Source organism: Haliotis rubra, unplaced genomic scaffold (assembly GCF_003918875.1).
Source record: "Haliotis rubra isolate DU_JTF1 unplaced genomic scaffold, ASM391887v1 Scf236, whole genome shotgun sequence".
Taxonomy (NCBI): Eukaryota; Metazoa; Mollusca; class Gastropoda; order Lepetellida; family Haliotidae; genus Haliotis; species Haliotis rubra.
In genome coordinates this window covers 483,430-507,614 of record NW_025766403.1, presented here as the reverse complement: position 1 = coordinate 507,614, position 24,185 = coordinate 483,430, and the positions used below count along the sequence as shown (strand labels likewise).

Sequence of the window (24,185 nt, the reverse complement as noted above, 5' to 3'; positions counted from 1 at the left end):
TGGACCAGACAATCCAGTGACTTCTATTATGTGCTGAGTGCCACCCTGTTTGGTTACAGTGATACGCATTCAGTCAGTACAGTTTGTTGTTTAACAACAATATGTAAGCTATATGACGACGGTCTGTGAAAAAATTGGACCAAACAATCCAGTGATCAACATCATAATCATCGATTTACGCAACTGGGATAGCTGGGATGACAAGCATCAACCAAATTGACCAAAACCATTTGCTCAAAAAATTGCAAACGTTATCAAAATGTTTGAGCACGAAACACTACAACTAAAAGGTCCAAAGTACAACGATGGTGCCCGCATCAAATACATTAACATGTAATAACCAGTCCTTGGACGTTTCTATCTTTAGCCACTTCCAAACATGGATGTGTACTTTCTTTTGCACCTCAGTATAGAGATTAACATAACCATGAATGTAATCAATGTCTGAATCTTTAAAAAATCACAAACAAAATTAATGCAAATATGTCTTTATTATGCAGCAAAACATATTACTATGAAGTTTTGAAAACCTACAGAAAAAGAAGGAATGTTTGAAAAGGTTAATGGACAAAGAGTTATCAAAGCGACTGGTTTGTTTGGTGGACACTGATAAAGTATTAAAGTAACATAGTTGGCAGGAGCAGCAGTATGAACATTGCGGTGGTAGATGCAACGACGCCAGCACCATCGACTGCAGCAGCAACTTCACCAGCGTGCAATGGTCCCCTTACTACCTCCGTCAGAGTTGGGTAGGATGCAAAGCTTGAGATCATGCACGCATTCTCCTTGTTTCTTGGCAGGTAGAAATAACCGTCTTCTCCCCAGCTCGGTCCCCAACTGAAACAGGATGATTGAGAGAGTTAGTGAGTTTAGTTTCACGCAGCATTCAGCAATATTCCAGCTATATGGCGACGGTTATTAGCGTAATGTGCCGCGAGTGGTAATAACGCTGCTTTTAGCAATATTCCAGCAACATAACCGAAAATGGGCCTCACACTGTACCCATGTGGGTAATCGAACCCGGGTCTTCGACGTGACGAGCGAACGCTTTGACCACTAGGTTACCCCACAGCCCCAGTGATCTGAACGTTTGAATCTTTTTATTAAAACATATTACAAGGAAAGGGTTGCGCACCTTTTCACAACTTGAGAAGCCTTCTTTCAAACAATACTAGTATGGTTTATATAAATATTAATTATCACAAGTGAAATAAGTAGAAAAGACAGAGAATATACAAACAGACTAAAAGGAGATATGCAGCAGGAATGGGGTTTTATATTCCTTTAAATCTTTCAGTCTGATAAATATGTTCATGGACTTCACTTGTTCGCTTTTGTTGAGATGGATGCTCCTATTTAACAATAATGAGATCTCGGGATAATTGTTCAAATTTTCATTTATGCTATTAAACATTACATTTCTTGAGAATTCAGTAAAAGGTGAGGTGAGGTGAAATTGGGTTTAACGTCGTGCTTGAGAATATTTCGCTCATATGACGACGTGCATGCGTGTGTATGTGTATGTGCGGCTGCTTGTACTAGCCCAGACTGAAGCTGGTTTTATAGTGCTAGCCCACTGAGATACCATGACGCAGTGAAGCATGAATACCCCACTCAGACACATTATACCGACTCCGAGCCGACCAGTCCAAGATGTACCCATTAATGCCGAGTGCCAAGCAGGGACCCACAAGTACCATATTTTAACGTCTTTTGGTATGACGCGGTCGGGGATCGAACCCGCGACCTTCCGCTCTCCGGGCGGACGCTCTAACCACTACACCACGGAGGCGGTCATTAAGTAAAAGAAGCGTTGTGTGTCTTGAATAGTGATAAATAACACTAAGGAAGATAAACATATGGAACACGTGTATCAAAAAGAAATAACCTGCTGACATTACTTTTTTTATACCACTGTCGACTTCTCCCAGACCAATGAATGTAAACTGATTTAACGGCATTAATCGACCATCAAATGTTAATTAAGCTATAAATATGTTTATATGTCTAATGCATAGTTCGTCAATAAATGTTGTTTTCCTTGTCGCGAGTCATCTTCATGGCTGTTTTTACAGGTGTTGTTTATAATCACGCTATGGCATTGACCGCGAAGTGAGTGAGTGATTTTTACGCCGCTTTATTCCAGCAATATCACGGCGGGGGATAGCAGAAATGGGCTTCACACATTATACCGATGTGGGGAATCGAACCCGGGGTTTCGGCGTGACGAGCGAACGCTTTAACCACTAGGCTACCACACTGCCCCAATTGATTGCGGAAATAGTAGAGTACCTGTAAATGAATATATCGGTGCACGTGGAACTATGAACAGAAAGAAACATTAATGAGGACACCTTTCCAGTTTCTCGACGACAAGTCATAATTATCATTATTATAGGATATTTATATAGCGCGCATATCCACGCAGCTAGTACTAGCACATATCCACGCGCTGGTATTTTTCCCTCGACCATTGGATGTCAATCTCAACGGTACATCGTATTATCAATCTCAACTTCGCGGGGAGCATACAACTCTTGCAGCTACTAGGCGCACCGAGTTAATGCGCTTTCTCATCCTTACGAGGTACCCATTCCCAGCTGGATGGACTGGGACACATAGTCACAGTACTTGGTCCAAGTTCACTGTACCCGCAACTAGGTGTTTGCACGTATTCATGTGGCCACCATCTGGTCATATACCAACAGATTCGTGGGTTCTTTTAAGTGCACAGGGTTGTGTACTGTACACTAGGGGTTGTGACAACACTGAAAGAGTCTGCACGCAAAGTTGACTCCAAGGTTTTTACACCCGGTCACAGGTGGGCTCGACCCCGACACTTCAAGCTCGCTGGATCCCCAGCCTGGCGCTTTAGCCAGCTCGCCCACCATCTGGAATATGGACAAATTCCCGGGATCGCAGGTACTCTAAGGTACGTTAATGAGTGTCTAGCAGGAACGAAGATGAGACAGTTTAAAAGTTTTCGCTATAAATTAGTTATGTGACTATGCCTCAATAAGTCATTCAGGAAAATGTGAACTGTTTAGGTACCGTGTTTAAGAGATGCGCGGTTTACGAACACCATCATATGATACACAGGTCACTATATTTGTGTATTTGTTGATAGCTGTTTTCCTGAATGCTTATTTAGTATTGTCAAATCGGAACTAGCAAATCGGAGCTGGCCTTGGATGTTGAGCTGTCTACTCGTTCAGGAAATAGTGAACAGCTATGCGAGTCATACTTCCGGAATGCCGGATCCATTATAGAATGTACTATGGAATCAGTTTTCAGAGTTCACTATCGTTTTCAAAGCACATTGTGCAGTGTTAGCCAGTTGCCCAGTAATCTAAGCTCCAGCAACCTATCCCCTCCGGGTGATCAGACTCTATGGCTTATCGACACGTGAAGATCCGGGTTAGAATTGATCTTCAGTAACCCATGCTTGTCGTAAGAGGCGACTAACGGGATCGGGTGGTCAGTCTCGCTGACTTGGTTGACACATGTCATCGTATCCCAATTGTGTAGATCGATGCTCATGCTGTTGATCACTGGATTGTCTGGTCCAGATCCGATTACTTACAGATGGCCGACAAATAGCTGTACGATTGCTGGGTGCGGCGTAAAACTAAACTCACTCACTCACTCACGTCTACAGTTTGTCGTTCAGACAGTCAAGAAGATATGATGCGTACCTGTTCTTCACTTTCCAAACAGGGACGTTGTTGTACGTGGTGTACCCCACAACCAGAACAGCATGATTGACAGCACCACTACAGTCGTTGAACACACCACGCTTGTACGACTGCATCCGGGACCCTGTCTGGATTCCCACAGATATAGGCCCGATGTATGCCAGAGCGTTCTTCAGCTTGGCGTCCGTTCTCAGGGTCTTGTAGCCTTTGATGTTGAGCCCAATCGAGATGGAAGATCTTGACTTGCATGTTCCGGCCTCAAAATAACAGAGCATGAACAGTTATACTTAGCGGTTACATATTACTGTACATATCTACTTAGCGGTATGTTGCCAGTTATACAGTGCTATATATAATTATACATTGTTATTTATCTTACCTCACACATAAATGTCGCTTTCTGATTGGCTGAGCGCTCTTCTTTTATTTTCAATGTACCCCGCTTACAAGCGAGTAACGTTTCAATGTACCCCGCTGTCAATGGCAACTCATTTGGTACTTCTTGGTAGTAATTCTTTATCTCGAATAACATTGAATCAGGTATGATGTACGGAAATTACCGATGTTTTGCGAATGCAAATCGATGGAAGGGAGATACCTCTAAATATGTTTTTCTTGTCACCAAAATCTAGCGATGGCTACAAAAAGATTTGTACCCGTGCTTCAAACAATTCAAAATTAATATCGAGGAGTTCGGTAAGATAAATACGTTGTTCACTGGTCCCTCGGGGCCCATGGGCTGATGTACCCTCGATGTTTGTTTATGTTTCCCTTCGGGCTCAGGGAACATAACTAAACATCGAGGGTACATCAACCTATGACACCCTCGTGACCAGTGAACAACTTATAATATAGTGGTTAAGGTAAATGGAATTACTGTGACAAAGGTTTCTACACTTGAGTTCCAATCTTTGTGTAACGCTCGATGTCGTCCTTTAAGTTATAGACCTGTGAAGATCCGGGTTAGAATATTGATCTTCAGTAACCCATGCTTGTCGTAAGGGGTGACTAACGAGATCGGGTGGTCAGACTCGCTGACTCGCTGACTCGCTGTTCCAAGTGGCGCAGATCGATGCTCATGCTGTTGATCACTGGATTGTCTGGTCCAGACTCGATTATTTACAGACCGCCACCATATAGCTGGAATATTGCTGAGTGCGGTGTAAAACTAAACTCACTCACTCATTTAAGTTATAATTGCATATTTCAGAGAGGAATATAATATTTATGAAGGAAATATCAGTTATCGTCAATCCAACTATTACAACAGCAAGTTATAGTAAATAAACTATAAGACATCACTGTTTTGAAAATCTAATGTACATTGTCAAGTTGAAGCCATTATTTGATACCACACAGTTAGGCACTGTGGATGAGTCCTGACCACTAACTGTCACCGTGGGATGTTACTGAACACAGGAATTGTGAGGTTATACAATTTGATACTTACAACTGCTTTGTAGGGGTAGGATTTATCTGTGGCGATGCCTTTTAGAACGACATAGGCAAACGCTTTAATGGGTAGCCCGCCATCGCAACCTTTGTTTCCTGCAACATGTGTATGCATTTATTGTAGATAGCTTGTTTGTTTTTGTTTGATGCTTATTATGACTTGAATGAGTGAGTGAGTTTAGTTTTACACCGCACTCAGCAATATTCCAGCTATATGGCGGCGGTCTGTAAATAATCGAGTCTGGACCAGGGGCCCGATCCACAAAGCCTTTTTCTTCATGATGTTTGTTACATTGTTCGTGAATGACGAAAATAGTAAGGTTTTTGTTGCCTCGACAAATTCCACGAGAAAACTCAACTCTGTGTGGGTCCAGTTCTTGTTTCTATATCGCTTGACGATTGACTGGAATTCATGTTGGCGTGTTGGTGACACGGAATGTGTCGTCTGCTAACCGAGTGCAGGGATTCCCTTGAAGTAATGACGTCATTGGGAAACCCCCCTATATTCGTCGCCTCCTCAGCAGGAGAGCGACGATCTTTATTTACGACAATGCTTGTAAGATAATGAATTTACGAATGGATTAAGAACGCTTCGTGGATCGGTCGTAAAAGTTCTTATTTTCGATCGTAAACTCTCAGGCTAACGTAGACTACGAACGCTTTGTGGATCGGGCCCCAGACAATACAAGTCAGCTGCCTGACCACATGATCCCGTTAGTCACCTCTTACGACAAGCATGGGTTGCTGCAGGCCAATTCTATCACGGATCTTCGTGGATCCACAGCAGATAGTATTCGCTGGACAACTATTGTTAATGACTGGATAATCAAGTTGTGTTCCACCTTGACAACAGTCTGTCCCAGACCAACTGGTCGGCGTTTTCACTACAGCGTGGGAAATGTCCACATCGATGGTGCAGTCAGTGTAGATACACATTCTGACAAGTTCCTTTCAGCTGGTTGTTACGAAAGCAAGGCTTGGGGGACAGCAATTCAGATCCAAAATCCCAACACAAGGATGGTCACCACGAGTCATTTCAATCCAATGAAAATTCCCATTTACACAACAGATTCATTAGTTGTGGTCGAACCGAAAACCAATTTCGACAGAGTCACATAATATTGAATGAATTATCTAAAAATATGTATGATGTTTAATTTAAAGCCAATGCGCTGATGACAATTGGGTTGTATTTTGTATTTATTCATACAACTGTCGTACTGTACTTATGCTGTGTTATGATAAGGAATCAACTTGTCTAGATGTATCTACACAAGTACTCTGGGTTGGAGGCCTTGTATACTGAATACAGATTCTTGAATTTTGTATCTTGATTCTTGAATGAATTCTCGGAATGCTTGATGACCAGTAAGAACTTACCTTGACCTGAGGAGCAGTCGACAAGGTCCTGTGGGGAGAGATTGACAGACCTCTTGTTCTTCTTGTACTGCTGACCCTCCAACGCTCCAACTGCAGCAAATGCCCAACACGACCCACACCTTGCCTGCTCAGCGGAAATCGAATTTATGTAAAGACGTATCTTGTTTGATACCGACTTAGGATCAAGGAGGTCATTTACCAATTTGGGTAACCGCGGGTAATCTTTGTTACTAACAAAGCTTGAAACATGATTAGTTCGAACTTGAATTCGAACCCACAATTACAGGGTTCAGACGTATCCAAGGGATGCAGCTCTGCATAGTGATTTGCGGTACCTACGACTCCTAAGCCAACGATTACCCTGTCATGTGTGTAAACGGCATGCAAATATTGGAGTCATGAATATGGTTGACTGTTAAACTGCGTTATTTCATACACTGGTGGTGTCATGCAAAAAGCACTTGCCTCACAATGAAGTGCTGTGACATCATATTGCCTCAACTGACCAAGCATCATTACGAATCTGCATTATGCACCTTTGCCAACTTCGGTAATATCGTTCCTTCTTTATGGGTCATATTACCTGGTTCTTTACACTCGTCACATAGCCCTTCTTGGACCAGTCGACATTCTTTGGTAAACCGTCCACGGTGTTGTAGGCGTAAGGGTTTGCCGAGGATGCCCATATTTCTTCTTCGAAGCAATCTCCTGTGCCGTTTCTGTTCTGTTGGTTGACAAAATGAAAGAAGGATTTATGTTGATTGACTAATTTTATTGCCATCAGATTTTTCAAAACGGCCTGTGTAATTTGGGCGTGATATTTATTGATAATAAAACAAACATTGTCTAAATGCATATATAGTAGTTGACCACTTCATCAGTATTTGTGTAATGTGTAATGAAGGTTGGTCGTTATTTCTTCTTATAGCCTTTCATACTTTAATTGCGATAGTTGATGGTCGATAAGTTATACATACCGCTCTCTTGACTCTATACATGCTGTTGACGTTGATGTCTTCGCCGTGATGGTATGCAATATATTCGTCGTACGTCTGTAGTAACAGAAAAGGTAAGATTTGGTATTCAGCAACCCATGTTTGTCGTAAGGGGCGACTAACAGATCGGGTGATCAGATAGAAAATGGGAATAAAGGGTTGAGAAACGGAAACATGAGGTGAAAGAAAGGAGGAATGAGGGAGGAGAAGAGGAAAGATAAAGGGAGGAGAGACAGACAGGATATGGAAAGAGTGAGAATGTAAACGATAGGAGGAAAGCAGGAGGGTAAGATAGTATGAGGCCAGAGGGGGAAGAGAACGTTGCGGTGAGACCAGGGGTAGGAGGGGAAAGATAGGATTAGGTCAGATAGAAGAGGGGAAAGCTAAGATGAAGCCAGAAGGAGGAGATGAACGATAGGATGAGGTGAGAGGGAGGAGGTGGACGATAGGATGAGGCGAGAGGGAGGAGGTGGACGATAGGATGAGGCCAGAGGGAGGAGGTGGACGATAGGATAAGACCAGAGGGAGGAGATGAACGATAGGATGAGGCCAGAGGGAGGAGGTGGACGATAGGATGAGGCCAGAGGGAGGAGGTGGACGATAGGATGAGGCCAGAGGGAGGAGGTGAACGATGAATGAGGCAAGAGGGGGGAGGTGGACGATAGGATGAGGCCAGAGGGAGGAGGTGGACCATAGGATGAGGCCAGAGGGAGGAGGTGGACGATAGGATGAGGCCAGATGGAGGAGGAGAGTGATAAGATGAGGCCAGATGAAGGAGGTGGGTGGTAGGATGTGGCCAGAGGTAGGAGGTGGGCGATTGAAGAAAAGGAGAAGGGGGACAACGGAAGAATATACCATGTCATCCCACTCCAGAGGGAGGAGGTGAACGATAGGATGAGGCCAGAGGGAGGAGTTGGAAGATAGGATCCCAGATGGAGGAGGTGGGTGATAAGATGAGGCAAGAGGGGGGAGATGGACCATAGGATAAGGCCACATGGAGGAGCAGAGTGATAAGATGAGGCCAGACGAAGGAGGTGGGTGATAGGATGTGGCCAGAGGTAGGAGGTGGGCGATTGAAGAAAAGGAGAAGGGGGACAACGGAAGAATATACCATGTCATCCCACTCCAGAGGGAGGAGGTGAACGATAGGATGAGGCCAGAGGGAGGAGTTGGAAGATAGGGATGCAGATGGAGGAGGTGGGTGATAGGATGAGGCCAGAGGGAGGAGGTGGACGATAGGATGAGGCCAGAGGGAGGAGGGAAGAGGATAAGCATTTGCGCCAGGATGAAGGAGGGTGGTGGAAGGGAGGTGGATGAAGGAATGGAGGAATATGGAAGGACATTCCACCTGGGGGTGGAATGGAGGGATGGAAAGGAGGGAGGAAACGGAAGGAGGGAATGGAAGGAAGGAAGATCCTGGAGGAATGGAATGGAAGAAGGACCCGACCCATGACAGGAACGAGGATGAAGGAAGACAGGATGCCAGGATGGAGGAAAAGATGGAATGAAAGCCGGAGGAACGGAGAAGGAGGAACGAAGAAGGACGACAGGATGAGGCGTGGAGGACGGACGATGGATGGATGGAAAGGAATGGACAGGAAACGGAAGGAAGGAGGGACGAAAATGGAGGGACGGTGGATGAGTGGAAAAGGACACGGAGGAGGAATGACGAATGAAAGGAACGGAGACCAGAGGGAGTGGAACGAAAAGGAATGGATGAGGCCAGGAAGAAGGACCCAGAGGAAAGGATGAAGGAAAAACGGATGGAACGAGGTGGACCAACGACACGCCGACGGACGAAACGAACACACAACCAGATAACCGAACACGAGCCGGACAAGGACCGACGACACGACGCCAACGACGAACGGACAGCCACGGACAACCACAACGTGGACCACATGGAGACATGACAGGAAGGACAACGAGAACCCAGGAACGACGGAACGGAAGACAGACGCCGACCACGGCGGCCACACAACGAACGAATCCCAACCCACAAATAACACAAGACACAAGGACAACGTCCCAAACGATGGAAGGACCAAAGGAACGAGGGACCCGACACACACAAGGACAAGGACAGAAAAGGAGGGACAACGGAGGACATCCCACCCAGGACGAAAATAGAACGGACAGGAGGAACGACAGGATGAACAGATGGAGGAACAGACCCAGACGAGGGACCATGGAGGCTGACCAGGACAAGGCCACATGGACAAGGACACAGACAAAATATGGACAGGAACGACCCGGAGGGAGGAACGGATGGATGGAGGCCAGAACCACAGAAAACGATGGAAGGATGGAACGAGACGAGAAGGAAATGGAGGAGTGGAGGTGGATGGAGCTGGATGAAGGTGGAAGGATGAAGAAAAGGACCCACCCAGAGGGGAGGAATGGAATGGAGGAATGGATGAAAGGAAGATAGATCCCAGGAGGAAAAGGATGGAAGGATGGAAGGAGGAGGAAAGGACAGATGAGGGACCCAGGATAAACATGGAGGGAGGAGTGGAAGATGGAAGGATGGATGAAGGAGGGATGGAGGAGAAGGGGGAATGAAGGAGTGGATGGAGGAAGGAAGGAAGGAAAAGGAGAGAGTGGAGGATGGAGGAAGGTGGATGGACAATGGAAGAATGGACATCTGAATGGAACATAGGGAGGAGACCAGTGGAAGGAATGGACAGGAAAGGATCCTAGATGGAGGGATGAAGGAGGGGAATGGATGGAATGGAAGGAAGAAGAAGGAAGATGGAATGGAAGGAGGTAGTGGATGGAAGGATGAAAGAAAAGGAATGGAATGGAATGGAGAGGAACAGGAGGAAGGAGGGAGGAGTGGAATGGAGGTGGAAGATGGATGGAGGAGGTGGACAGTGGAGGAAGGATGAAGGAGAAGGGAAGGACACCCAATGGAGGGAAAGAGGTGGAAGGAAGGATGGAGGCTGGGAGTGGAACGATAGGGAAAGAGGGAGGGAGTGGACGATGGATGGAGGGACAGTGGATGGAAGGATGGATGAGGCCGAGGGAGGGTGGAACGGAATGGAAGGAGGTGGACGAGAGATTGAGGCCAGAGGAGGGAGGTGGACGATAGGAACCCAGGATGGAGGAGGGGTGGGTGATAGGATGAGATCAGAGGAGTGAGGTGGACCATAGGATGAGGGGTAAGATGGAGGAGAGGGTGACGATAGGATGAGGCCAGAGAGGAGGAGGAGAAAGGATGGCCAGACAGAGGTAGGAGGTGGGCGATTGAAGAAAAGCAAAGAAGGGGGTCAAACGGAAGAATATACCATGGCATCCCACTCCAGATGGCAAGAGGTGGAACGATAGGATGAGGCCAGAGAGGAGAGGTGAAGGATAGGATGAGGCCAGATGGAGGAGGAAAATGGGAGGATATGTGGACGTCAGATGGGAGGAGGAGGAGCTGGGTGATAGGATGAGTCCAGAGGGAGGAGGGTGGACGATAGGGATGAGGCCACAGGGAGGAGAGGTGGAAGATAGGATGAGGCCAGAGGGAGGAGGTGGAGGATAGGATGAGAGGCCAGAGGAGGAGGGTGAACGATAGGGATGAGGCCAGAGGGAGGAGGATGAACGATAGGATGAGGCGGAGAGGGGGAGGAGGTGAACGATAGGATGAGTATGAGATGGAGGAGAGTGAACGATGGGATGAGACCAGAGGGAGGAGGTGGAACGATAGGATGAGAGCCAGAGAGGGAGGGAGGTGGACGATAGGATGAGGCCAGGGAGAAGAGGGGAACTATCGGACGAGGCCAGAGGGAGGAGGTGGACGATAGGATGAGGCCATAGGGAGGAGGTGAACGATAGGATGAGGCCGGAGAGAGGAGATGAATGATAGCATGTGGCCAGAGGGAGGAGGTGGACGATAGGATATGACCAGAGGTAGGAGGTGGGCGATTGAAGAACAGGGGGAGGGTGACAACGGAGGAATATACCATGTCATCCCACTGTGTTTCCTGCATCCAGTAGGTCTGTAGTCCTTGGTCCGCCTCCCTATTGTGCCTGTCAATGTCCTTCACCTTTCTCTCCCATACAGTGCGCCTACCAGAGAAGGTCCAAAAATGTTTTAAGATCAGCTTTCAAAACATTCAAGTCACAAAAAGCTTTTCGATAATCGTACGAAAATATTAGGCTTCTCAAAGCCAAGTGTAAGGATTATTCTACTCCTAGTTTTATATTGGCATAAAAATCATACATGTAAATATGTGGAGAAACAAATAGAGTATTAATGGAGTACTCCATTCATTGACGAGCGTTTTGATTTCTAACGAAACTATTCATTCCTCTGACACCTCTATTACGTCATTCTATTTTTGAAAAGGAAAATTATCTTTGTGGTATGTATTTCAGTCATTCATTCATTCATTCCAATTCTTTTTTTCATTTCATTCATTCATTTCCATTCCCTTCATTCATTTTTATTTATTTCCATTCCATTCCACACCACACCAATCCATTCCAATCTAATCCATCCATTATATTCAATTCATCCATCCATCCCATCTGATGGACTTGAACGCTTTCATTTCATATTGACCAAGGGGAAGGTGGAAACATATACTGTTGTCATAAGCCTCTCAAGTCGTACCGCTATTACACTAGAATGCTGGTACACGCTGGTGCCACAATAAATACAACAAATACTCAAACCCACCTGGCTTCCTCAACATCTCTCTTGTACTCCCGGTTGTTCTTCAGCTTAAATTCCGCCCAGCGTTCATCCAGACTAAGGTCAGCAGCACAGGCAGTGGACAACGTCACTGTCACTACCACTGCCCAAGCAGATATGAGTAGCATCTAGTTTTGAAACAAACAACAACTATTAGATGTTTCAGAGAGATTCATGTTCACAGCCCATGAGTTGATGTTTGGTCAAAATACTCTTGACCTAAATGGTGACTCAACAAATAAAAAGTAACGTTCAGGGTAAAACAAGTGCATTTGTTTACAAAGGATTATCTCCCTATCAGTTTTGACTTTGTCGTTAGATTATCGATGAAATATATTTCTCATAAACTTTTGAATGTAATTCACCAATATATTTTGTCAAGTACACACTAAGGCATAGGTGCGCGCTTACATGCACCTTTGAAGATAGGGTCATTTCTTCAAGCGGAAAAGACACATACACATACACAAATCATGGGTTGTCTTCGTTTTTGCATTCTTTTATGATACATTATTTTCAACCTCAACTTAGGGCCATATATATAGCGGTTAAGGTAAATTGTATTCCTGAGTTAAAGGTTTCTACATTTAAGTCCCAACTTGTGTATTGTGTATTATTTTTAACGTCAACATTTTTATATATAAAGAAGGTAATCCAGTGTCATACAGCTGACCTCATCTACTTGGTGGGGTAGCCTAGTGGTGGAAGCGTTCATGCGGTTCGATTCCCAAAATGGGTACAGTGTGGTAAGCTCATTTCTGTGTCGTTCGCCGTTATATTGCTGGCATATTGCTAAAAGTGGTGTAAAACTATATACCCATTCACTCACTCACGCCCTTTATATAGTTACTTGCAATAGCTGCAGGAACGTTCCATCATCCGTTCCTGGGCCTAGATTTTCGAAGCTCTCTTAGCGCTAAGGTAGTCGTAAGTTAATGTTAATGTATGGCACTTACGACTATCTTAGAGCTACGAAAGCTTCGAAAATCTTGGCTCTGGTCTGGTTTCTCTGTTGTATCCCAAGTTGGGAAACATGTAATAATTACAGCACTAATCCATACCTCAGTGCTCTGGTTCTGTAGTAACCTCAGGTGTGGGGATACACGTTAATACAGTGGTAAAGGGTCACAATACACCCAACCCCACCCCACCCACCCCCCTGTTTTCCGCATAACTATAATAATTGTTATAATAAAACCACCTAAAAGATATCAATTTTGTCAGGAATTTAGTTTCTGTTTACAGATGTGCAATATATCTTATACCAAACTAGAAGTAATGCCAGAATGATGTCAGATAAACCATATACTCTTAGCTAGAGCCATAGTACTCCGTTGGACTGAATTAGACAACATTATGGACCACAGTTATACTACCCTAAATTAGAATCCGAAGTTTAACAAACACTTTTTTGAAGTGAATCATCTGGCAGCTGTGATTGGATGATTTTGTGTCAGATATTTGTGGTTGAACTCGGTCTATAGGGCTTCTTTCGACATTCCGAACATTTTCGTCAGTACTTTTCTAGCTTTCATCCCTTTATTTGGGTGCATGTCATCACTATCATGATTGTTTGGTTCAGTTTTTTAAGGCCTTGCGGTTGAAAGTTTATCTTTCTCAGGTCAAGAGAAGACATGGCCTCATCGGCAGGCAAGCAACGTGAAAGTTAAAGGTCACATGCAACCAAAAAATCAAACATAATTAAAACACAATTATCACTTATTCATGACATATAATATACATTGCTGGTTATGAAAAAACATATAAACAAAATTATAAGCGTACAATCGCAAATCAAAAGTGCAATATAGTGTACTTCGGTTTACTTCCCAAGAAACGAAGCAGCCGGGATACCGAACCCAATCAGAGCGGGTGGGTGTGCACTCAAGTGTAACGGCTGGTTCATTTGCAGATGCCCTCACGGCTTATTGTGTGTGTGTATGTAGAGATGTTGGGTTTTGTAAATACATGCTCATTTTTTGTGTATAACATTTTGCAATCAACAGACATCAAAACATGTCATGTGTTCAACTATCACACCTGCCTGTCTGTGTAATTACATAATGTGACAGAGACCGAACTCGGGCCATAAATCAATGCATTTTGTTTATGGTGTATAGCCTGATTGGTGTTAGTTCAAATTGCATGTGGTCAGTGACAGCAGCTGTGTATTGAATATTGTCATTAGCAGACAGGCAGGCAGACACACAGGTGTCAATAAAACAAGACATTGAGTTTTGTCTGTGACAACGACATATCTATATCACAGTTAGAAATTCTGTCAACGCTAAATAATGACATTGCTTTTAAGTATCGAACTGAGAAAGTGACTCGGTAAGAAGAACGTGTGGTGAAATTATATAAACAGTTAATTTACTGTCATAACATATAAAAAAGCTTGCGCCTGTGAGATATCAACACAACATTAGAAAAATAGCTCACACCAAAGCCTTCACCGAGTATTCACCTGACAACCCACTTCCAAGCTGCGCGAACCTATTTCACTGCGCACGTGCTATGAGCGCAGCCCAGCTGTTGAAACCCGTTTTCCCCAGAAAAGTCTGGGGAAAATTAGTGAAACGTTTGAACTCCGATTTCGCGCGTTTTTTTTCATCGCGTTATTTTTCAACTTTATAAGTTGAATTTGCATTGTTGACGATTTGTTTCGGTAAGTCCATACCAAAAGGTATCAGATTCTGCAAAGTTGTGTTTTACGTTGCATGTGACCTTTAAACATTTTTAGAATCAACCACTTTTTGTGATTAGTAACATTGTGTAGGTATTGTTTCACGTTATTTTTCTTTTGTATTTTTTGCAGAAGATATCGGAATACCTTTATCTAACAGCAGCTTTTTGTTAAGTGAATGTATTGACCGCATCAAGAATACACATTTAGGTGACCAGCAGTTAAAAATGCCATTCAATCAATCTTTATTTGCACTTAAGAAGTCACAGGCTTATAGTAGTGAGTGAGTTTAGTTTGACGCCGCACTCAGCAATATTCCAGCTATATGGCGGCGGTCTGCAAATAATCGAGTCTGGACCAGACAATCCAGTGATCAAACAGGTTTAGAGTACATGTATACAGACACTATTATTATTAGGCAGTAGAGAGTACATTTATTCTGTGTAGAAAGGCATGATACAGAAACAAATTTTCTAGGTGTTCCTTCCAAGAATAGCTTAATAGAGATATAAATTTATAAATATTATGATGTACAAGGTAATATTTCTTAATATACTTATTTCTCAAAGTGTTGTAGGCTGGACAGACACAAAGCAAATGATATCCATCTTCATTTAGATTCAAATCACATATTTTACATTATTATTCTATCTTCTTTGTTTATTCCAGTATATCTCCCTGTTTTAATTAACAAATCATGGGATGAGCAACGACATTTTGTAAGCGTGATTCTATCTTTCCGAACATTCAAAGATGATAAATAGGTTTCATTGTATATAGACAGTAAAAAATTCATACAGTGAACTCCCTCTAAACCGATATCCGTCTTATTCGACATTCCCTGTAAACCGACATATTTATTGACTCCCGAATGTGTCCCTATCTAATATCATATGGTGAAATCACATGTTAAGTGTTTGTTATGAGTTTCTAAAAAATTCCTCTAAACCCACATCCATCTAAACCGACATTTTTCACCGGTCCCGTGCGAAGTGGGTTTAGAGGGAGTCCACTGTACACGGTTGTAATTTAGAAGTACGTCTACGCAAAAAAACTTCTTTTTTGTTTGTTTGTTTGTTTGGTTGGTTGGTTGGTTGTTTACTGGTTTGTTTGAATTCAAGTAAAATCAAATTTCAACTTATTTTTCAATAATAGAAACGTTTTGCAACGAAAACAAAAAGCAAACATGTCCCGGAGAAACAAATCAACGATTAGACAATTAAGACATTACGCATTTTTTATTGTTGAAAAATAAGTTGAAATTTGATTTTACTTTAATTTTCACTGTGTATTTATCACCTCTAAGGTAATGCCTTTCCAAGTTGCCTTCTTTATTATTTACTTCAGTAACATATCGCAGTTGTCCTAACGCAGTCTTCTGTTGATGAAAAATTTACCACAGAGCGTTACCCTCTGTGGGAAATTTTTCAACAACAGAAGACATTAGGCAATATCGTTTTACGGTAAGCATGCTTCTTATATTTCGACCCAATTTAATAGATAGTGAATAACGTTCAGTGAATGATCATGTCATAGTGACCCAGTTACCGTCTTCAGTTTATATCCTAGTGCAGCAATCACGCTATGTTGTCTGTCGCGTATCATTCACATACTCCTCCAAATACCAGGAAACAATATCAAAATCACAACTTAATTCCGGACGCCAGGACTGTCAATTAGACTGTCTCACAGTGTCTATTGTCCATTACTGTAATCGGAACAGAACATAAGGCGTTCCCCAAACGATTACGCCTACAGTTGAATATCTCGCTGAGGCTGGCTACTCTTACGCGGGACTGTCCTCGGAGACCGGATTTCTGCACGTAGGATAAAAACGTATCTACAAGTGTTATTTATTGAAACGGATGAAGCAACATTAAGTACTTTCATTGGTATATATACAAGTTATGGAATGACATGAATGCAATATATTTAAACAAACATATGAGGCCACTTATTTATGCAAACAATATGCAAACTTTGAGCAAAGTTTGCCGTTTTTAACCAAAATCATACCATGTACGTATTTTTTAGAAAGGTCTTGTAATTATACTCGAGCTTTAAGTGAAGATTGGCTTCAGGTTAGGCCCTCTTCCATCTGACCCATAAAGATCCGGGTTAGAACTGATCTTCGGTAACACATGCTTGTCGTAAGAGCTAGGCGACTAACGGGATCGGGTGGTCAGGCTCTCTGACTTGGTTGACACATGTCATCGTATCCCAATTGTGTAGATCGATGTTCATGCTGTTGATACCTGGATTGTCTGGTCCAGACTCGATTATTTTCAGACCGCCGCCATATAGCTGAAATATTGCTGAGTGCGGCGTAAAACTAAACTCACCCACTCACTCCTATTCCATCTTACTGGTGCTCCCTTTTACTTTTAATGGAATTGTTTGTTGTTAACTTGCAAAGCGTTAACGTGACGGTGAGTGGGCTAACGCGGTGTGTGTGGTCTTGTGCATGGAGAAAGGTCATGGATCACTTCAAGTGTAGCAACGGCGTTCACAGAAAGTCCTTACTTGAGAGACCGTGTTTGGCAGTTTGACGCCATAGAGGTTTTGTTATAACGAAGCACGAAGTGTGTCGTAAGAGGCGACTAACGGGATCGGGTAGTCAGGCTCGCTGGCTTGGCTGACACATGTCATTAGTATCCCAATTGTGTAGATCGACGCTCATGTTGTTGATCACTGGATTGTCTGGTCTAGCCTCAATTATTTACAGACCGCCGTCATATAGCTGGAATACTGCTGAGTGCAGCGTTAAACAACCACCCAACCACATGTGACACGTCTCACTTCAGACAGCTGTGTCTGTTCACCCAACAGCGAATGGGTACTAACTGGAATACGATGGTCCCATGACTGTTATCTGGGTCATGCAGCTTGGGTTAACTGGGGTAATAATGGGTTTTTTAGTTTTTAAAGAACGCTTGATCAACATGTTTTACCAAAATTGGACATCTACTCTTGAAAACAGTTCACGTTGTAAGTTATATACAAAATATAACAGTCTTTTTAAGCCAGAGGGGTATCTGTCTTCAAACTTGGAGTATAAATTCCGTAAGTATTGGTCAAATTCAGAGCTGGTGACTTACGTTTAATGAATAACGTATGAAGGTGGCAAAATATTGATGTTTTGCAAAGAAATTGTCCTGTATGTGAAGTAGATTGAGAAGATGAATATCACGTTTTATTGAATAGCCCAGCTTATAAAGAAATTCGAGATAGATTTTTGCCTAAGAATTTGCAAGTTAATATGATATGGTTTAGCAATATCCTTAAACAAAACAAAACTACATAAACAATCAAGCTCGTTTTATCTTTTATGCATACAAAATAAGAGAAAAGTTAGAAATATAGAAATAGGTATTAAAATTCTAAAACATTACAGTACAGCTATGCATATATATGTTACTGATATTTTTCACTGGGGGTGTAAGATAATCTACGCAGGTAGACAGAAAAATGCTGAAAAACTTAAGTAATTGTTTTCTCTTTTCGTTCACAACTTCATACCTGTTTGGAATATGTATATTAATATGTATATGAACCTGTGTCCTTCATACGTATTTAAGATTTTGAAGATTAATGTTTGCGTTTTGTACATAATGTGTCCCCAGCACCACTGAGCATCCTTAAGGTGGATATTCGCCGCTATACATAAGTATTATTTCATATCTAGAGCACTGAATATTCACCACGCGTGAAGGTCGCTCTTACTCTTGTAATACAAAACAATCTGATAACTCAGGCTACGAAGCAGGAACATCATTGAACACCCGATAGTTCATGTCTAGCTGTTACTGAAAAAGTCATGATAAATGGTGCACTGTTCTCCGAAAATATAGTCAAACATATATACATTTTAAGCCACTGATGTAAAGAAAGAAACAATTCACCTTTCAACATTTCATGGCTGAAAGCAATCATTGAGAAATACCTTTATGATCTGTACGTAGATCACGACAGCAAGAGCTGCAAATGACTTCAGAGCTGTTCCTGTGTTTCTGTCTGCCCTCGCAGGCTGATATCCCTCAATGGCGCGCACAACGCAACGCAGATACTTTACTTCCTGCTCACCTGGGGTTTCCCAATAGCTGTTTCTTAGATACGGGAATTTCCTAGAACTTAAAACGAAACCTCCGCCGATAGCCCACTTATGGGGTGCTGTTGTGAACTGTCAAAGGCACACACAAAAGGTCTGCATATCTAGGATATACCGGCTGCAAGTGTGAAGTGAAAATGAAAGTAGAATCTATGTGTTGATCCCACCACATACACAATCTGTAGTACACCGATGACCAACCAACATTTGAACAACATTTGAACAACATGTGAAGCTCAGAAGCTCCTGATATGAGGGACAACAGGGTAACAAGATCCAGCCCAGTTGGCAGCCCAGCCCTGTCCTATCCAAATTCAAACACAACACTTTTCGCCTGCAAGTTCAAGTTGACTGAGGTTGTGATGTTTGTAGGGCTGTAACGATGCATCGAACTATCCATGGATTGCAATTGATGAGTCTCTGATACCAATTAATCGAAGGTAGAAAAGAAAACCTATCGATGAATCCATAGCTAGGTGACTATCGATAGTTTAGTGAGTGAGTGAGTTTAGTTTTACGCCGCACTCAGCAATATTCCAACTATATGGCGGCGGTCTGTAAATAATCGAGTCTGGACCAGGGTGCCGTTCCACTAACCGATCTTAGCCCTATGCCAATCGTAAACCCCTAAAGTCCCAATCTTAGCGTGACGTTACGATCGGCATACCGTTCCACTAACCAATCTTACCTAAGTCAATCGTAAAGTTAAGATTCAAAGTCTAAGTTGCTCATGACCAACTTAGGATAGCTAAAATCAATCGTAGAGAAACCAAAATGGTGGCTTTCCTATTCTATGTGAAAAATAAGAGCGAGCATTTCACCGTGAGCGTCCCCTAAAATCCCCCATGAAATGAATTTGTATATTTCTGTGATGTAAACAAACACTGCACTGAAGCCTTACAAATGTCAGGCCAGTCTGACCAGTGTCGTCATGGGAACACAACCGAGCGAGATAATGTACACATTTCATTTATACAACAATATTGCAACGTCATGGTTAAGAATAGGGACGGGTCATGAAGTGATCAATGTTCTGAAGCAAAAAGATACAAATATGTTTGATTTCACGTGCGCTTATTTGGCGGGGGATTCTAAAGACAGGCCGCGTGTTATTCAAGACCACTGGCAGATTCTACATACGTTATAGCCTCGTCACGCCTTGTTTATTCTGATTGACAAGGTTCAGGCACATATTAAAAGCTCTGACACAATTGACATTTTTAAAGTCCAGACTTAAAACCTGTTCTCAGTATATTACTTATAATCTCGGCTGTAAATATTCTCGTGTAAATCTATCTGTACACAGCGCTTTGAGCATGCCCAAGGATGTGGAATAGGCGCACTATAAATATGCATTTATTATTATTATATTATGCTTGATACCCAGCGTTCTCACACACTGTAAACAAACACTGCACTGAAGCCTTACAAATGTCAGGCCAGTCTGACCAGTGTCGTCATGGGAACACAACCGAGCGAGATAATGTAACACATTTGTACAACAATATTGCAACGTCATGGTTAAGAATAGGGACGGGTCATGAAGTGATCAATGTTCTGAAGCAAAAAGATACAAATATGTTTGATTTCACGTGCGCTTATTTGGCGGGGGATTCTAAAGACAGGCCGCGTGTTATTCAAGACCACTGGCAGATTCTACATACGTTATAGCCTCGTCACGCCTTGTTTATTCTGATTGACAAGGTTCAGGCACATATTAAAAGCTCTGACACAATTGACATTTTTAAAGTCCAGACTTAAAACCTGTTCTCAGTATATTACTTATAATCTCGGCTGTAAATATTCTCGTGTAAATCTATCTGTACACAGCGCTTTGAGCATGCCCAAGGATGTGGAATAGGCGCACTATAAATATGCATTTATTATTATTATATTATGCTTGATACCCAGCGTTCTCACACACTGTAAACAAACACTGCACTGAAGCCTTACAAATGTCAGGCCAGTCTGACCAGTGTCGTCATGGGAACACAACCGAGCGAGATAATGTAACACATTTGTACAACAATATTGCAACGTCATGGTTAAGAATAGGGACGGGTCATGAAGTGATCAATGTTCTGAAGCAAAAAGATACAAATATGTTTGATTTCACGTGCGCTTATTTGGCGGGGGATTCTAAAGACAGGCCGCGTGTTATTCAAGACCACTGGCAGATTCTACATACGTTATAGCCTCGTCACGCCTTGTTTATTCTGATTGACAAGGTTCAGGCACATATTAAAAGCTCTGACACAATTGACATTTTTAAAGTCCAGACTTAAAACCTGTTCTCAGTATATTACTTATAATCTCGGCTGTAAATATTCTCGTGTAAATCTATCTGTACACAGCGCTTTGAGCATGCCCAAGGATGTGGAATAGGCGCACTATAAATATGCATTTATTATTATTATATTATGCTTGATACCCAGCGTTTCTCACACACTTGCACCTGAAACCAAGGTGCTCACTACCCTAATATTTTGCTCTAGGTTTTTTCTCCACGTTTACACTTGGTTGGAAAAATACCCATGAAGGACCGTGTTAGAATATTGAACTTCAACAACCCATGCCTGTCGTAAGAGGCCACTAACGGGATCGGGTGGTCAGCCTCGCTGACTTGGTTGACACATGTCATCAGTTCCCAACTGCCCAGATCGATGCGCATGCTGTTGATCGCTGGATTGTCTGGTCCAGACTCGATTATTTATAGCTAAGATACATACCGTTCACTAACATGAACGCTCATGTTAGTGAAGGCTATGCATCTTAGCTAGATTATTTACAGACCACCGCCATATAGCTGGACTATTGCTGAGTGCGGCGTAAATCTAAACTCACTCACTCACTCAGTTGGTTCGTAAACTACTTTCTATCATTTGCTAGACTATGCAAAGGGAGATAACTCGTGCCTCGCATTCCTCTATCTCTCGCACGAAAGAGTCTCGATCTAAGCTTGGATCGGATCGTAAGATCGGGACCGGCTACAATCGGCCTAAAATCGGTAAGTGGAACGGGTGTAACTTTTAGCTAAGACGATTGTAAAATTGGCGTAACTTGCTAAGATTGATCTTAGATAAGATCGGTTAGTGGAACGGCACCCAGATAATCCAGGGATCAACAACATGAGCATCGACCTGTGCAAGTGGGAATCGATGACATGTGTCAACCAAGTCAGCGAGCCTGACCACCCGATCCCGCTAGTCGCCTCTTACGACAAGCATAGTCGCCTTTTGTAGCAAGCATGAGTTGCTGAAGTCCTATTCTACCCCGGATCTTCACGGGTCGATAGTTTAGTAACTGACTTCCGTTGATAAATGCGCAGCGCAAAATACAGGATGTTTGGGTGCAGAATTGCTTCTTCATTTAGTTGTTGTTTACTTGATTTGGGTTTCAAGTTTCTTGACGGTTATTGAAAGACTGAAACTACTTCAACTTGTTTTTCTTTCATTCAATTATACATTCATTTGGGAAATTACTTCAAATGAGACAATTCAAGGAGAAAAAACTATTGCAATAGAATGGCAATAGTTGGTAGCAATAGACTATCGCTATCGCAATAGTACGTTGCAGTAGACTATCGCAATAGTTGTTTTCCCCTTGAATTGTCTCATTTGAAGTAATTTCCCAAATGAATGTATAATTAAATGAAAGAAAAACAAGTTGAAGTAGTTTCAGTCAGATATTTGGTAGTTAATGGTGAATGCAATTACAGAGAATATGTCTCAGACATGCCACACATTCCATCATCTAGACTTCCACTGGGCCCCGTGAAGCCTTATCGCTGCGAAGGGACCTAAACACTGAGCACTGAGCATAACACAGTACGATAGTAATCTGAGCCAAGGCTAAAAAACAATCTAAAATCATTTCAGCCTACCATAATCTCAGCCTCCACCTACATAATTTATCAAAATCTTTAGCTCGGCATCCCCGTCATCGTCATTGCCCTAATCTCGACTTTTGTCTCAAATCCCTGCAACAGAACACACACAACTTTTACCTTGATATCCCTTCCACGAAACCAATATCGAAACAATTCTACATAACCCATCAGTACACTTATCTCGATCCCTCTACATAAATTGTCACTGCCTATATTCCAATACTCCTTCACAACCCATAGCTACCCTTTTCTCGACCACCTATGAACTCTCCTCACTGTCACTAAGTCCCATGATCTCGTTCTTCAGTATGTACTTGACTTCTTTCCGTAGCCTGAACTAGAGCTGGCTATTGATATAAATCACAGACATCGATAATCGTTAACTTAATATCGATCGATCATCGATAAATATCGGAGAGGCATCTTTGAGATAAATGCCTGAAAAAAAATGATTATATTTCACATCACAGGTGGTGACATGCTTATGCATGGATTATTAACAGTGTCCTAATCATAATTTAGAAGCAGACCATGAATAAAGTCCTACATTTGTATATTGTGAGAGTAAAATTAAACCTGTTTTCGATCACAAAAGTTAATGTACGACATCATCGATAATGCAATTTTGATATCGTAATAATCAATATTTTTTTCCTGTTGACGATATTTCCGATTATCGATCAATTTAGCCAGCCCCTGCCTGAACAAAGTGTAATAAAATATTGTCAGCTTCCTTCTATTGACCACCAATCTAATTTTTCTTGTCACATCAGATACTGTTATCTCATTTTTAATTCACACTTACTTTATTTCAAAAAGGAAATTTCCTTAGCAGGATACGCTCATCTTTTCGTAAAAAAAATAAAGTATCATCACTATTTGGTAGTCATTCAAATATTAAACGCATATGATTCAGTCCTAATTATAATTGATTAATAATTTAAGCATACTTGTCTAATAATAATGGAAACAGTTTTGAAGCGTATTAAGTGCACTTGTAAACTTAGATAAAGAAATCTATAAATTCTTTGTTTCCCATTTACAACGCGATGACACTGATTTAAAGTATTTCAATTCCCTAGAAACTTGTACATAAAGTAAATATGCTTGTGTTACAGACCACAAGCGCTCAGGTCCCATAGTTTTCTTTGGTATTGATGCAAGCTAGGTTTGTTTTACCCTGGATCATCAGGGCTTGTCTATCTTAGAGGTGAGGTGAGGTGAAATTGGATTTAACGTCGTGCTTGAGAATATTTCGCTCATATGACGACGTGCATGCGTGTGTATGTGTATGTG

The 24,185-nt window shown here is 42.3% G+C and overlaps 1 protein-coding gene across 2 annotated transcripts; it reads right to left on the bottom strand.

Annotated features, from left to right (window-relative positions):
- Nucleotides 1-472: 472 nt before the first annotated feature.
- On the bottom strand, nucleotides 473-19,129 carry LOC124278407 (procathepsin L-like). Of its 2 annotated transcripts, XM_046714120.1 has the most exons (10): nucleotides 18,836-19,129; nucleotides 16,649-16,709; nucleotides 12,192-12,334; nucleotides 11,473-11,578; nucleotides 7,505-7,579; nucleotides 7,111-7,251; nucleotides 6,528-6,651; nucleotides 5,146-5,243; nucleotides 3,696-3,952; nucleotides 473-837 (listed from the first exon to the last, which is right to left on the bottom strand). In XM_046714120.1, the coding sequence occupies exons 3-10, from the start codon at nucleotides 12,332-12,334 to the stop codon at nucleotides 618-620; spliced, it is 1,164 nt and encodes a 387-aa protein (XP_046570076.1). In that variant the 5' UTR covers nucleotides 16,649-16,709; nucleotides 18,836-19,129; the 3' UTR covers nucleotides 473-617. The 2 variants fall into 2 exon arrangements, with proteins under 2 accessions (XP_046570076.1, XP_046570075.1); XM_046714119.1 differs by lacking the exon at nucleotides 16,649-16,709 and having other exon boundaries at nucleotides 18,836-19,126.
- Between the last annotated feature and the right edge of the window lie 5,056 nt (nucleotides 19,130-24,185).

Excerpts from the sequence above, each read along its gene's own strand:
- LOC124278407 (XM_046714120.1), bottom strand. The coding sequence starts at position 12,334 with ATGCTACTCATATCTGCTTGGGCAGTGGTAGTGACAGTGACGTTGTCC. Across the intron at positions 6,652-7,110 it reads TGACGAGTGTAAAGAACCAG|GCAAGGTGTGGGTCGTGTTG; the intron begins GTAATATGACCC and ends TCCGCTGAGCAG. Across the intron at positions 838-3,695 it reads GTTTGGAAAGTGAAGAACAG|TTGGGGACCGAGCTGGGGAG; the intron begins GTACGCATCATA and ends ATCCTGTTTCAG.